The sequence below is a fragment of the Quercus lobata genome, chromosome 1, assembly GCF_001633185.2.
Source record: "Quercus lobata isolate SW786 chromosome 1, ValleyOak3.0 Primary Assembly, whole genome shotgun sequence".
Taxonomy (NCBI): Eukaryota; Viridiplantae; Streptophyta; class Magnoliopsida; order Fagales; family Fagaceae; genus Quercus; species Quercus lobata.
The window spans coordinates 6,138,417-6,151,800 of record NC_044904.1 but is presented as its reverse complement, the minus strand read 5'-3'; the positions used below and the strand labels follow the sequence as shown (position 1 = coordinate 6,151,800).

Below are 13,384 nucleotides of genomic sequence, written 5' to 3'. Positions count from 1 at the left end.
AAAATACTATAGCAAAATAATTTTTAAATGTATGAATAGTGCCATGAGACTCATTTTTAATGAAAAAGTTGTTGAAAAGTGAAGTTTGTGGGTCCGTGCATTGTTCATGGGACCTACAGAACTGATAAAAGAAGTTTGAAAAGTCAATAAACGATGGCTACTGTTCATGAATAGTAGCCTTGTCTCCCAAAAATCGTGCGCAGCAGGAAAAAAAATTAAAAAAAATAAAATAAAAAAGCATCAAAACGTAAACGCAAGACGCGAACGTGAGATAAATCCAATCCAAACCGCACCTTTATATATAATTTTTAAATATTTTTCCTTTCGCTCTTGTTACCAATGAAGCTGTTTATGCTCTTGTTACATATTCAAGATAAACAGACCATTGTCAATTTAAATTCATTTTTATGCAACTAGTAATTAATCTTACGACATGCTCTTTCAACATCATTTCAGGGTGCTGTGTCCCCAGATTTTGCTAGTAAAACTCAAACTGACGCCATTTACCACTTCATTGGCATCTATGTGGTTGGATTCCTCGGCTCTCTCTCTGCAGCTATTCTCTACTTTCTCTACAACTGGCTATCTCAAACACCTCCCTCCTTTCAACACTTTGCATTCTTTTGCATAGCTGGAAGCTTCCACTGGATGCCATTCACCATCTTTGCATATGCCATGGTCTTTGCTGAAGCCCCCTCAAACTCAATTAGCTTTGCTATCTCAATTGCATTGGCTTACTTAGCTCATGGCATGACACTCAGCTTCCTCACATGTGCTTCGACTCGTTTACTCGATAGTAAACAAGAAACAAAACAGTCCCACTTGAAAACTTGGCTTCGCCATCGAATTACCATTGCCTGCCACCTTAGATTTGCCAAGCTCTTGTCTGGAACAGAAGCCTTCTGCATGTACTTACGCCTTTTGGGTGCAAAAGTCGGTAACCATTGTTCTATCAGAGCCATTAATCCAGTGTCAGACCCACAGCTAATTTCATTAGGCAATGGTATCCATCTTGGTGACTTTAGCCGGATCATTGCTGGGTTTTATTCCTCCAGTGGGTTTACTCAAGGGAAAGTTGAGGTGAAAGATAACTCAGTTATTGGGAGTCAAAGCTTAGTTCTCCCTGGTTCAGTTGTTCAAGAAGATGTTATCCTTGGTGCACTGTCAGTGGCTCCTACGAATTCAATACTCCAAAAAGGTGGTGTTTATATTGGCTCTCAGTCTCCCATCATGATTAAGAACACTGCTCATGGTTTGGATGAAAGGATAGAAGAAATGGACATGAAATACAAGAAAATAATTGGCAATCTGGCTGCAAATTTGGCTGCCACAACTCTGAAGGTTAAAACAAGATATTTCCATCGAATTGGTGTTGGAGGGAAGGGACACTTGAAAATATATGACAACATTAAAGGCTTACCGGACCATAAGATCATCTCTCCTGGAAAGAGCTACCCTGTCATTATCCGACAAAGCAATAGCTTAAGTGCTGATGATGATGCAAGGATAGATGCACGCGGTGCAGCAGTGAGAATACTTTCAGATAAACCCGGTGATGACTCCTCACTCCTTGACTTGACACTAAAATCAGGCAATGCATTTTATGCACGCACTATTGCTGATTTTGCAACATGGCTTGTGTGTGGCCTTGCTGCGAGGGAGGAACATGTCAAGCGAGAACCGCATGTACGTGATGCAATGTGGAATTCCCTCCGTCACGCTAACTCATATGCTGAGCTGCATTACTACTCCAATATCTGCAGGTTGTTCCGGCTTGCAGATGGACAGGAAATGTATGTGAAATTCAAGTTGAGGCCTTACGATGAGACTATTGGTGAGGATTCTGGTAAGGTTGAGCCTACTGGAATTCTACCACCTGAAACAGGAGCAATTCCTAGGGATGAAAATGATACTCGCCCTTTACTTTTCCTGGCTGATGATTTCCATCGTCGTGTGAATTCGCCTAATGGCATTCAATACATTTTCCAACTGCAATTCCGGCCAGTTCCACACGATGAGTCCACCCGCGACATAGCACTTGACTGCACCAAACCATGGGATGAGGCTGATTTCCCACGTATTGATATTGGAGAGATTAGTATTGATCAAAGTCTCTCTAAGGAAGAAGCAGAAGGATTGGAGTTTAATCCTTTTCTTCGATGCCATGAAGTGGATGTTATCAAGGCTTCTTCATGCTCCCAAAGCGCTTCGATTGATCATGGCCGTTCATTGATCTATGAGATTTGCCAGCATTTGAGAAATGGTGAACCTCTTCCAGAGGCATGGAGGATCTTTCTAGAACAATCTGATGTCAAAGTAGACCTTTCTGGTTGTCCAATGGCAGCAGCATTGGAAAAGAAAGAAACAAAAACAGTGACCCTTGCTAGGACTTGGTACCAAACCTTGTGGGTTATTTTTGCTCAACCATTACTGCAAATAGTATTTCCTTATTTCATGATGGGTTTAGTAATCTTTGCTCCTCTGAGCTTGATTATGAACTTGAAGGATGCCAGGAAACTTTCACTGCATTGGTTACTTCCTTTGTTTTGGATATCTTCGGGGCTTTTGGCTGGACTAGCATGTGTTGTGGCAAAATGGGTTCTCGTGGGAAAGAAGAAAGAAGGTGAAACAGTGACGATTTGGAGTAAAAGGGTGTTCATGGACACTATATGGCAAGCCCTTAGAACTTTAGCTGGTGAATATTTCATGGAAATGACAAGTGGCTCTATCTTGTTTGTACTATGGATGAAGCTTATGGGTTCAGACATTGACATGGACCAAGGGGCTTATGTAGACAGCATGGGAGCTTTGTTGAATCCTGAAATGGTGGAGATTGAGAGAGGTGGATGTGTGGGAAGAGAAGCTTTACTATTTGGACACATATATGAAGGTGAAGAAGGGAAAGTGAAGTTTGGGAAAATCAAGATTGGAGAAGATGGGTTTGTTGGAAGTAGAGCTGTGGTCATGCCCGGGGTGAGAGTGGAGAATAGGGGCACTCTCAGTGCTCTTTCCCTTGCCATGAAAGAAGAAATTGTTAAGTCAAGGTGAAGGGTCTTTGTGCCATCTTCATATGACAAGTAGTAGCCCTTTCATTTTTACAATATATATATATATATATATATATATATATTTGTCTGGCTAATCCCTCCAATAAATTGCCAGCATAATAGAGAATAAAAGTTTAGATATAAACTCTCTCGCAGCATTGGTGTGTTGGAAGAAAATTTGAAATAGACGAGTCTCAGCCTTCAAATAATAAAAAATTTAGTAGACAGTTTATTAATCTACCAGAAATTTTGCTTCTTTTTTTCCTTTACTGTTTTCATTTCTTTGAGCATGAGCATTTTCCCCTATTGCAAGCAAGGATATAATTTCTTAAACAAAAAAAAAAAAAAAAAAAAAAAGTGTGAAAGATTATACCAAGGCTCAAAGAGGTTAATAACAGAGGAGAAGGTGGTGGGTAAGATGGAATTATGAGATTTTTATAAAAGCACAAATGGTCTTCTCAAAAAAATTTCCCCCACAACAATTTGTGGACTTTTATTATTATTATTATTATTATTATTATTATTATTTTCTCAGAATCAACCGTTGGTGGACGATGTTGGCTCTTTGTTTTACATGACTGATAACTAGTGCTGAAGTACACATCATTGGTGTCGTATTTATCAGTTGTTGGTTTCAGAAGAGTGAAAATTACATTTTGCAGATGCTATATAGTGCATATTAATACCATGTAAAATTCCAGTAATTTAAGGTTGCCAAATTTTGCAAAAAAATTTCTTTTTTTTTCTTTTCTTTTTTTCCTGATACTTAATTATGCCACTTTCATAGATGCAGATTTGAAGCCAGGATGAACAATTTACTAGATCCAATTATCCAATGAACCCAGTCTAGATTTCAATTAACAAAAGGGCAACCCCTAGGCAAGTACACTTGATTAATTTTTCTTGATTACAAGTGCACGGTCTCTCTCTCTCTTTCATTTCTTTTCATAGTTTTGACTTTCTGCACATTCCTCAGCAAATGATTTGGCCCCTAAATATGGTTCAAGGGATGGCTAGGATTTAAAAATTATGACTCTTCCGAAGTCTCTTTAGCCTATAGGTGTACATGAACAATTATATAATTATTTGAAATGATTTCTTAGTAATTACTAAGTGAAAGCTTGGATTTAGATAGGAGAAATCTTTTTCCAAAAGCCAATAAAATAGTAAAATAATTGGTTAATGCTAAGATGAGAACGCCATCTAGTTCGTATAATTCTTAAAAAAAAAGGGTCAAAACTAGAATGCAATGTATCGAGTCTCAGTCAACCCACATTAAAGACTGGAAGAGACAGCTTTGGATTTGCTTCCCCCCACGACGTATGCGCTATGCTCATGCTTTCATTTACTTCATTTATGTACCAAAAACAAACACTTCCCTAACCTTATTTTAAAGTTCATACTGGTGGTTTGCGCAGGGTTTAAAAATCTGGTCTTTTTTTGTTATCCTATGATTCACCGTAGCTTATTTGCATAAGAATAATGCTAGTATCACTGAAATTGACATAATTTTGTGTCACAGTTCGTCACATAATGAGTTGCGGTTAGTGAAGATGTGTCTTCATATAGCCCACTGACACACCTTCACTAATCACAACTAGCCATATGGGAAGTTGTGGCACAAAATTGTGCCAATTTTGGTGGTATTAGCATTACTCTTTGCATAATGCAATAGAACAAATATGTTTTTTTTTTTTTAATAACTTTTATGCTAAATGTGTGATATAAAATTAAAATTTAATTTGTTATCAAAAAAATCAAAAACTAATTTCTAATAAAAAAAAATCAAAAACTAACTTATTTTCAAAAGAGCTAGTTTGTTAGACAAAAAGCAAAAAACTTAAAAGCTAACAGTTTTTGTCCAATAGATTAAGATTTGAAAATATGACTTAAGGAGCTAATATTGTCAAGAAAGTGAATTTTGGGACTCATAGTTTCCAATAATTATCTTATGCATATCTCTTTAATAATTATCTTATGCATCATCTCTCTCGTAATATGTTGACTCCACAATCGTGTAGGGATCACACGAGATAGAAGATAGAGGATGTAAGGGTGTGTTTATTTGGAGGTGAAATGGGGTGAATAGAAAACTTTGGAGAAAAAATAAGAAGGAAAAGTTTTTTTTGAGTGTGTTTGATTGGATAGGGATAAATGAAAATAAGTCCACCAAAAAGTTTCTCTCCAAAATGAGAAGAAAACTAAGAGGGAGAAGTTCATGAAATGAGCTTCCAAAAATACCCTTCATGTTAGACTTCACCTTTAACGTGTTTTTTTTTTTTTTTCTCTCTGATTTTTTCTCCTAACGTGTTGCCTTCTTCCCTTTGAAAGGTATCACAAAAAAAATAATAATAATAAATAAATAAAAAATTCTCTCTTAACGTGTTGGCTTCTTTTTTTTTCTTATCTTTGATTTTGTCTGGACGTGTTGGCTTCTTTTCCTTTTTTTTTTTTTTTTAGTAAATAGTTTTGTGTTAATTTCTTATGTTTTTTTTTTTTTTACTTTAATGATGTGTCCATCTATACACAATTTTTTTTTTTTTTTTTAAGTATAATGTGTGTTGCTTTTTGTTTTATTTAATAGGAACATGATGGTAAATTTATACAAACTTTATTTTCAATCAAACAAAAAAGTTTTTCATCTCTCCACTTTTCCACCCTCCCAACTAAACACAAATTAGGGAAACTAAAATCATTTCTATCCTATCGCTTGTCTATCATCTCTCTATTTTCTATCCTTCAACTTTTTCATCCTTCCAACCAAACGGACCCTAAATATCATATGCATGAGATATTTCTTTTTTCTTTTTTCTTTTTTCTTTTTTTTAATAAGAAAGATGTACATTGAAAAAGCAACTTTATGCAAAAAGAGAACAAAGCAAACCAAAAAAATACAAGGAAAAGATTAGAAGAACAAAGAAGAAAATTAATTACAAATAATGAGAGAACTAAGGAACAAAGGGAGGGAATTACAAGATGTGTGTCCCCAAGTCCTAGGCCAATCAAACATAGAACCACTAAAAGAAGCAATGCAACTAGTTTCCCGAACTATTTATGTCCTTAAATGTCTGCCAATTACGCTCCCTCCATAAAACATGACATTAAGCACATCAAAACTAAATTTCAAATGCTTGACGAGTGCTTCCCCAACCAATTCTACTAACCAAAGAGAATATCTAAAATTCTTCTTGGTAAGACCCACGAAACCTCAAAACAAAGCTCCACAACTGATGAGCCTTTTCACAATGAAGCAGCAAATGATCCACAGTCTCCCCACAACAATGACACATAACACACCAATTAACAAAATCAAAATCCCTACACCTTAGTTACCACCAGTAAGATTCTTATCCCAAGTTGTGGTTGAAACAAAAAAAGAAACTTGTCGAGGAGCCTTAACTTTCTAAATACCTTTTCAAGGAAAGACGACATACCTTTCCAAGAAAAGACGACGTAGAAGGAACCTCTCAACTCAATATAAAACGAACGAATGTCAAAATCCTCATTCTTCTTTAACTTCCATCTCATACGATCCCCATTTTCCATTGAAGGTGTGTTGGATTCTAAGATATGAAGGAAATTCACCACTAAATCCAATTCCCAATCATTTAGATCCCAAGTGAAACATATATCCCAACCTCTTCTTTCCTCTCCATAGTTTTATACCATAATAGGAAACTAAAGGCCCAGAAGGATTAAGAATGCGGGGAGAGAGAGAGAGAGAGGCCTCTCTTTGGGGGAGGAAGGCTAATGTCAACAGAACACATGGACTCATTGCAAAAATGCATCACTCACAAGTTGGGATCAAGACCACATTATGTCTCTATTTTAGTTAGGTCAGATTTTGTTGAGGTTGAAAGTATCTGGTCTGTTTCATCTTTATTTAGCACCTTCTTCAGTCAGTCAATGGCAGTCATACCACTCACATGGATCTTATATTTTATTATCTCCAACAACAACAACAACCAAAAAAACAAAATGTCCAAAACAGATAATGCAACCTCAACTTGTTGTTAATAATTAAAGGAGCATACTTCCATTCATTCCAGGCTTGAAAGCTTATATCAGGCTCCCCAACTCAGGCTGAGTTTATGCCTTATGCATACACACATTAAAGTAATAAGGATAATTTAAAAAGGGCATAATTTCCTCCAAACTGTTTTGGAGAAAAATTCTACCAACTTCATTATGTGGCAATTAGATGATCATTCACATGTACTTTCAATAACATGTCTCATTAAGTCATGTAATTTGTTTAAATTATTAAATAAGTTATATGATTAACGGTTTAATTGATCATGACATAGTGGATTGAAGGAGACCTTCAAACTATTTGAAAATATATTGTTTATTTAAATTATGTCAAAGAGGAAAAACCAATGTACACACATACTTAGTAAGTACACAAAAAGACACAAAAAAGAAAAGGTAGTTAATGCCATACAATGAATTAGACCAATCTAAAAGGCAATACTTTGAACATTTTAAAAACTGACAAACGGGGTAGCTCAGGAAAATGAAGGAAGAATAATAAATCAAATGCGTTAACTATACTTACCACAGAAAGAACGAAGAACACAATGGCATATCTATTTAAAATCATAAAATACGCAAAATAATGTAACTTTTTTCATCTGGCCAGTCTAAATAAATTGAATTATTTACATGAGCCCCATGACTGTCATTCCTATGATAGAAAGCCATGCAAACTATTAACACAATACGACATGCTTCTGTTCATTTTGTTTTCAAATGATGAGCAAACTTACCCTCATCTAATCCACAAATGATAACCCCAAAACTGGAAACATGCAAGTCAGGTGAAAGACCACAAGCTAGGGTCAGCAATGGATACTGCAATTTTGCAGCCCCTGGACACAATAAAGTAAATAACATTAAAACAAGAATAAAAAGGTGGAATCCTTAAAAATTGCAGTAAATTCAGATATATGTTAGAGAGAAACATTACTTACAATCTAAGCTCTGAAGTACCAAATCTAAGAATTTTTATGCACCAAAATACTCGATCAAGTTATCATCATACATCATGTCTTCAAATGAACTTAAGCCCTCAATATCAAGATTTAAGGGGCTGCCCAATCCTCCGCAATCTAACGACAGGCTATCAATTGCAGACCCAAACTGAGAATCAACAGGCAGATGTTGCTCATTGTTAAATGCGTCTTTCACATAATAGTGTAAGTCTCCTCTAGGAATATCAGTTGCACTTCCATGCAGGGCTGGTACATGGACTCCAACTTCCTCTGGTCTAATTTGAGGTTCATTCATTACAATCTGAGACTGCTGCCTATCATGTGTTTGCCCATATTCTACAGACGGATTATAAAAGTTGCGGTTATCTCCATGATGCATCTCAGTATTTTGCATCACAGGATAAAGCAAAGGCCTTCCATCCACATACATGCTCTGTGTGGAACTTAGATTGTCAGCAGGTATAGTAGCAAAATAATTAAATTCAATTGCAGGAATCTGGGGTTGGACATCAAAATCTTTCTCCAGCGGCCTCAATGCTGCAACTGTATCAGTTTCCTGTTGATCTCCATGGGTCTGAAATCCAACTTGCATATCTGTGTGGTTTACATTAGGCAAAGTCACTATCGGTTCAACATTGAGAGGCTCATCATGAGATGGTTCAGGCATTTGATCAGCACGGTTTGATCTGACACGGGATCTTTTTCTTCTAGGTTGCTTTTCCTCTGGATCTTTATCCTGGACAGGAGTGTTATCCTGTAGATTGTCTGAAGGTTCTACATCCACTGGTTGATGTCTCCTATCATCTCTAGATGATACAGAACCTGCACCATCATCAACACCATCTACATCGTAGTCACTGTCACTACTAACAGTAGCTTGCTTATTTCCGCCACGGCCACCTCGTGGCATATCAGTTACACCAGATGTCCCATTATCACTACTAGGCTGCCGAATTAGGGCTTCCTCCCTGCTTAAAACCCCCAACCAGATTGCACTTTCCTTTGCTGTCATCTTATCCTGTAAGCACTTTGACTGGCGGACATGCCTCCTTATCTTAGCAATATCAGGTGACATGTGCTTTATAACAGCTGTTAATACTCCAACTTTCCACATCTTCTTCAAATCATGCGGCTTCTTATAAGGAGGTCTTTGACCATGGGGAAGCCCTAATTTTACCCACCAATCTTCATTTCCAGTTGGCCACCACGGTGGCGGAACTCCCTTTTCTAGCGGGTACTTTCTTTGAGGGGGGTCACAGTGTTGCATTAAAGAAGACAAAAGTGACCCAAGAGTAGCATCTTGCAAGTCTTGTAGAATGCTTTGAGAGTTCCCATTCCGATTATTTTCTGCCTCAGTCATGGCAAGGCAGTCCGCTTCATACTTGGCTATGGCTGCTGGCCCATTCTTATCGAACTTCACCTTTTCTTTCCACCAAGCTCTAATGTTGTCAGAAGCACCACTCACTGGCTTACCCTTCTCAGGAATGATACCATAGACAAATCCGCGAGCTTTGCAAACTTCCATCAGCTTCAGCATATACTTGAGAATCCCATCCTGTGCTCTAGACATTTTCTTCCTCCGAGCCTGATCGGTGGTCTGCTTGGGCTTCTGCTTCTCTGCAGCTTGTTGGGCTGCAATCTTCTGTCTTTCCTTAAGCCTCTTGAGTTTGATACGATCCTTCCACATTCGTCTTTCCAATTCTTCTGCTTCAATCTCTTCATCACTAACATCTTTATCAGCTATGTTGTCACATCTTAAGTCATCAACTTCTAAATCCGAACTGTCGCCCAATGAGTCATCAATAAGGTGGTCCATTGAATCAAATCACAACAACCCTCTGGTTGATGAGAAAAACGCTTGGAAGAAAACAAAACTAAATCTTGAATCTTACTACTTATTTTGTTTCAGCCCCCAAGCTATACAGCCACTCTAGGACTAAAATGAAAAGCAGTACCAGGCTCCCTAATAGTGCAACGTTCTGTTACATTGAACATCAAAATCAATCCACAATCAAAACCCAGATTAATTTTCTATTCCTACTTTATCTCAGAAACCAAACAAAACATAATTATTGCTGAATTCTAATAAATTACAAATATTGAGCCAAACAGCCCCTTTTCTTTGTTCAATCAAACCCATCTTCCTGATGACCCCAAACAGCCCTACCTATAAAAATCCCTAAAAAGTCTTTAGATTACAACGATTCAAATATTAATATACAAGACCCAACATCCTGTATTAGATTTATAAACAAACCCACATCTCAAAATTTCTTCTTTTCTTTTTAATATATATAAGCAAAACCCCACTTCTCAGAATTTCCAAAAACTGAATCTTTTAAACAGATAGAAATGAACCACACTCAAATACTATAAAAATTACACGTAAAATAGTTCCAAAACAGAACCAATTCAAAGGGCCGGATTGAGTTATACAACACACACCAAAAAAAAAAAAACAATAACAACAGCATGAGATTGAGATTTTGGGAATTGAAAAAAAAATTGAAGAATTCTTACCAGAATTCAATTCCAATCTCTTCAGCTTTAGGCTTTAGCCTTCACATATTATATTTTCCCAGAAATGAATTTGAAAGATATAAATCCTCTAAGTTGCGTATTTGTTTTTTCCTCTTCTCTATGTAGGAGCTGACAAATAAGAGACAGAGAGAGATAGAGACGAACCCAGAAAAGGTATGTGAGTTTTGGGCAGATATATAATTGCTCAAAATTCAATGCCAAAAAAAAAAAAGATTTATGAAGAGAGAGAAAGAGAGAGAGTTTGTTTTTTAGAGAGAGAGATATGCTCGGCGGCCAAAGGAGTTACCAAAAGACAAAACCACTTCAAGGCTATCAGTCATCCATGAGGTGTCAATCCCCTCTACATTTGTAGTAGTAATTCATTTTTTTAAGGTAAATTAAAATTTAAAACCGGCTCTCTTAGCAACTCAATGGTTTGACTACTTATAAAATGTGGTACCCATGCTTTGTTGATGCCATCTGATTGGTCCAAAAATATAAAATAAAGGAAAAAGAAAAGTCTTTACACTATGCTACTTTCCTTTTTGGTTTTCTGAATCGCACATTGTATATAGACACCAGAAATAGGAAATTACCAAAATAAGAGTGCTTTTATAAGTATACCTTATTTTTAGCAAATATTGACAAGGTAAGTAATAATAATAACTATAAAATTTCTCATTATTTTTAGCAAATATTAACAAGTTAAGTAGTAGTAGTAGTAATAATAATAATAATAGTAAAATTACTCATAAGATAGTAAGGTAGATAATTACTTATTATACAATGAATAAATTTCACATGATTTTAATCGACCTACCCATTAAGAATGATTTGGCTTTTAATTAAAGAAAAATTTCATCTTTAAATTGATTTGGAGGAAAAAAATTTCCATTTCCAATTCATAGCAATTAATAAAAGGATAAAGTTTACTTTTAAAATTGGTTATAGGTAAACCTTACTTAATAAAATAAACATTATTATATATTTTAAAATTTTAATCATTGAATTGCATGTTCTTTTTTTTGAATTGCCTGTGATTTATTCTCTTAATACACATGTTAAATTTTGTGTCAATCGGATATTATTTATTATATGATCTATACACTTATATTTTATGCATAATTTTAAATTATAAAAACTTACAATTTAAAAAATTTATTGATGACATAGTTATTAATCTTTAATTTTCTAGAAATTTTTCAAGTATGGAAAATATAAGAATAATATGTAATTCAATGGTAGATTTGTCAAAATCTACCTCCAATAAAAAGATATTGAGTAAAGTTGTAACCTAAAACTACAACAAATTTTGTAACTAAATTTTGTCCTTAATAAAATTATTCAAGTTCATGACTCATTTAAATAATATGTATAAATAGTTTATGAGTGGGTTGGAGGATATTCCTCTAAACTAGACTAAAGAAAAAAAAATTTTATCAATTAATTAATCTTTCAAAACTGAGTTATATAAGAGTTAAATCAAAATTTAATGGCTTTATGAGTCATCACAATCACATAATAATTTTTTTTTTTTTTTTTTGAGAAGGATCACAATTCACAATCACATAATTGGTTGGAGGAATCCCACTAACGGCATGTAAAAAGACCATCAATATGTATTTTTAATTACGTGACATTTTTTTGATGAATCACTAATTTAATGGATTAGGAGAAATTTATTTAAACTAGTTTGGAAGAAAATTTGTCTATTCAAACTCTAGTTCTCTGAGTCTAAACGTGACAATACCACTAAACTACATTATCCTTGATAAGTATTAAAGAATAATATAAATTAAAATAATAGAAACCAGTTTTGACATGTTTTTTTCTTAAAAGTTCTGTATCTCAATTGGTTGACACCTTTTGATATTTTCAATTAAACATCCAATATGATCTAATCTCCTAAGTCCTACTTCAATTATCAAAATAATAATAATAATAATAATTTGATATGCCTTGCATTTTGAGGTGCCCCTATCAAAAACCCTAAACTATCCTTATTTGTGGAGAGCAAAAAAAACCGTTTTTTGTGGCGGCCACGATCTTCCCAAATCCCAATGCATAACTTTGTTCCACCTCATTTGAAGTTATTCCTATGTAAAAATAAAATGATTCATCTATCATTTTGTTGATTAATTTATGCAAATATTCAGGAAAAGAAACTGGTTGACGTTCCTTAAAAAAAAAAAAAAAAGAAAAAAAAAAAGAAACTGGTTGACGTAAATGGTATGTGGAATTGGTTAAAGAAATTCAATTTTTTTTTTTTTTTTTTGGGTTATATGATTATATCATGGTGATAGATCTTATTAACAAGAACCATAGCGAACAACGGAATTGAAGGGCACTCTTCAAACCAACAGATAGGACCTTCCACTATTTTGAGACATTAATTAAAAAAAGAAACTTTTTTTTCTAAAACACATCATTTTTAGTGTGCTGATTTCCTATATAAAGCCATAACTTGGGCTCAGAGCGATGAGATTTACTAGAGCAGAGTATGAAGTTGAACTCTTGGCCTAAGGGTAAGGATTTGATACATAAGTCAACCGTATGTTATATATTGGACAAAGTTTAGCTACAAATTGGTTATAATCTAATACTACAACTTTATTCAATATATTTTTATTGAAGGTGAATTTTGATAAATCCGGATTACATTTTATTCTTATATCTTTTATACTTGCAAAATTTCTAAAAAATTAAAGATTCATAATTTTTATAGATTCATTATGTTGGATTTACTTAGTGATTCATTACATTTTCTTAGTGATTCATTACATATGAATCTTAACTGATATTTAGTGATTCATAATTAAACCA

General features: G+C 34.8%; 2 protein-coding genes across 2 annotated transcripts; one reads left to right on the top strand and one right to left on the bottom strand.

Moving 5' to 3' along the window:
- The first annotated feature begins 1,230 nt into the window (after positions 1-1,230).
- Positions 1,231-3,048, top strand: LOC115994301 (linolenate 9R-lipoxygenase-like). The gene is made up of 2 exons (XM_031118393.1): positions 1,231-2,409; positions 2,926-3,048. The coding sequence occupies exons 1-2, from the start codon at positions 1,231-1,233 to the stop codon at positions 3,046-3,048; spliced, it is 1,302 nt and encodes a 433-aa protein (XP_030974253.1).
- A 4,563-nt stretch (positions 3,049-7,611) lies between these two features.
- Positions 7,612-10,885, bottom strand: LOC115976168 (ETHYLENE INSENSITIVE 3-like 3 protein). Its single transcript, XM_031097313.1, has 4 exons — positions 10,869-10,885; positions 10,562-10,690; positions 8,021-10,020; positions 7,612-7,918 (listed from the first exon to the last, which is right to left on the bottom strand). Exon 3 carries the CDS (start codon positions 9,855-9,857, stop codon positions 8,055-8,057), a length of 1,803 nt encoding a protein of 600 aa, XP_030953173.1. The 5' UTR covers positions 9,858-10,020; positions 10,562-10,690; positions 10,869-10,885; the 3' UTR covers positions 7,612-7,918; positions 8,021-8,054.
- Between the last annotated feature and the right edge of the window lie 2,499 nt (positions 10,886-13,384).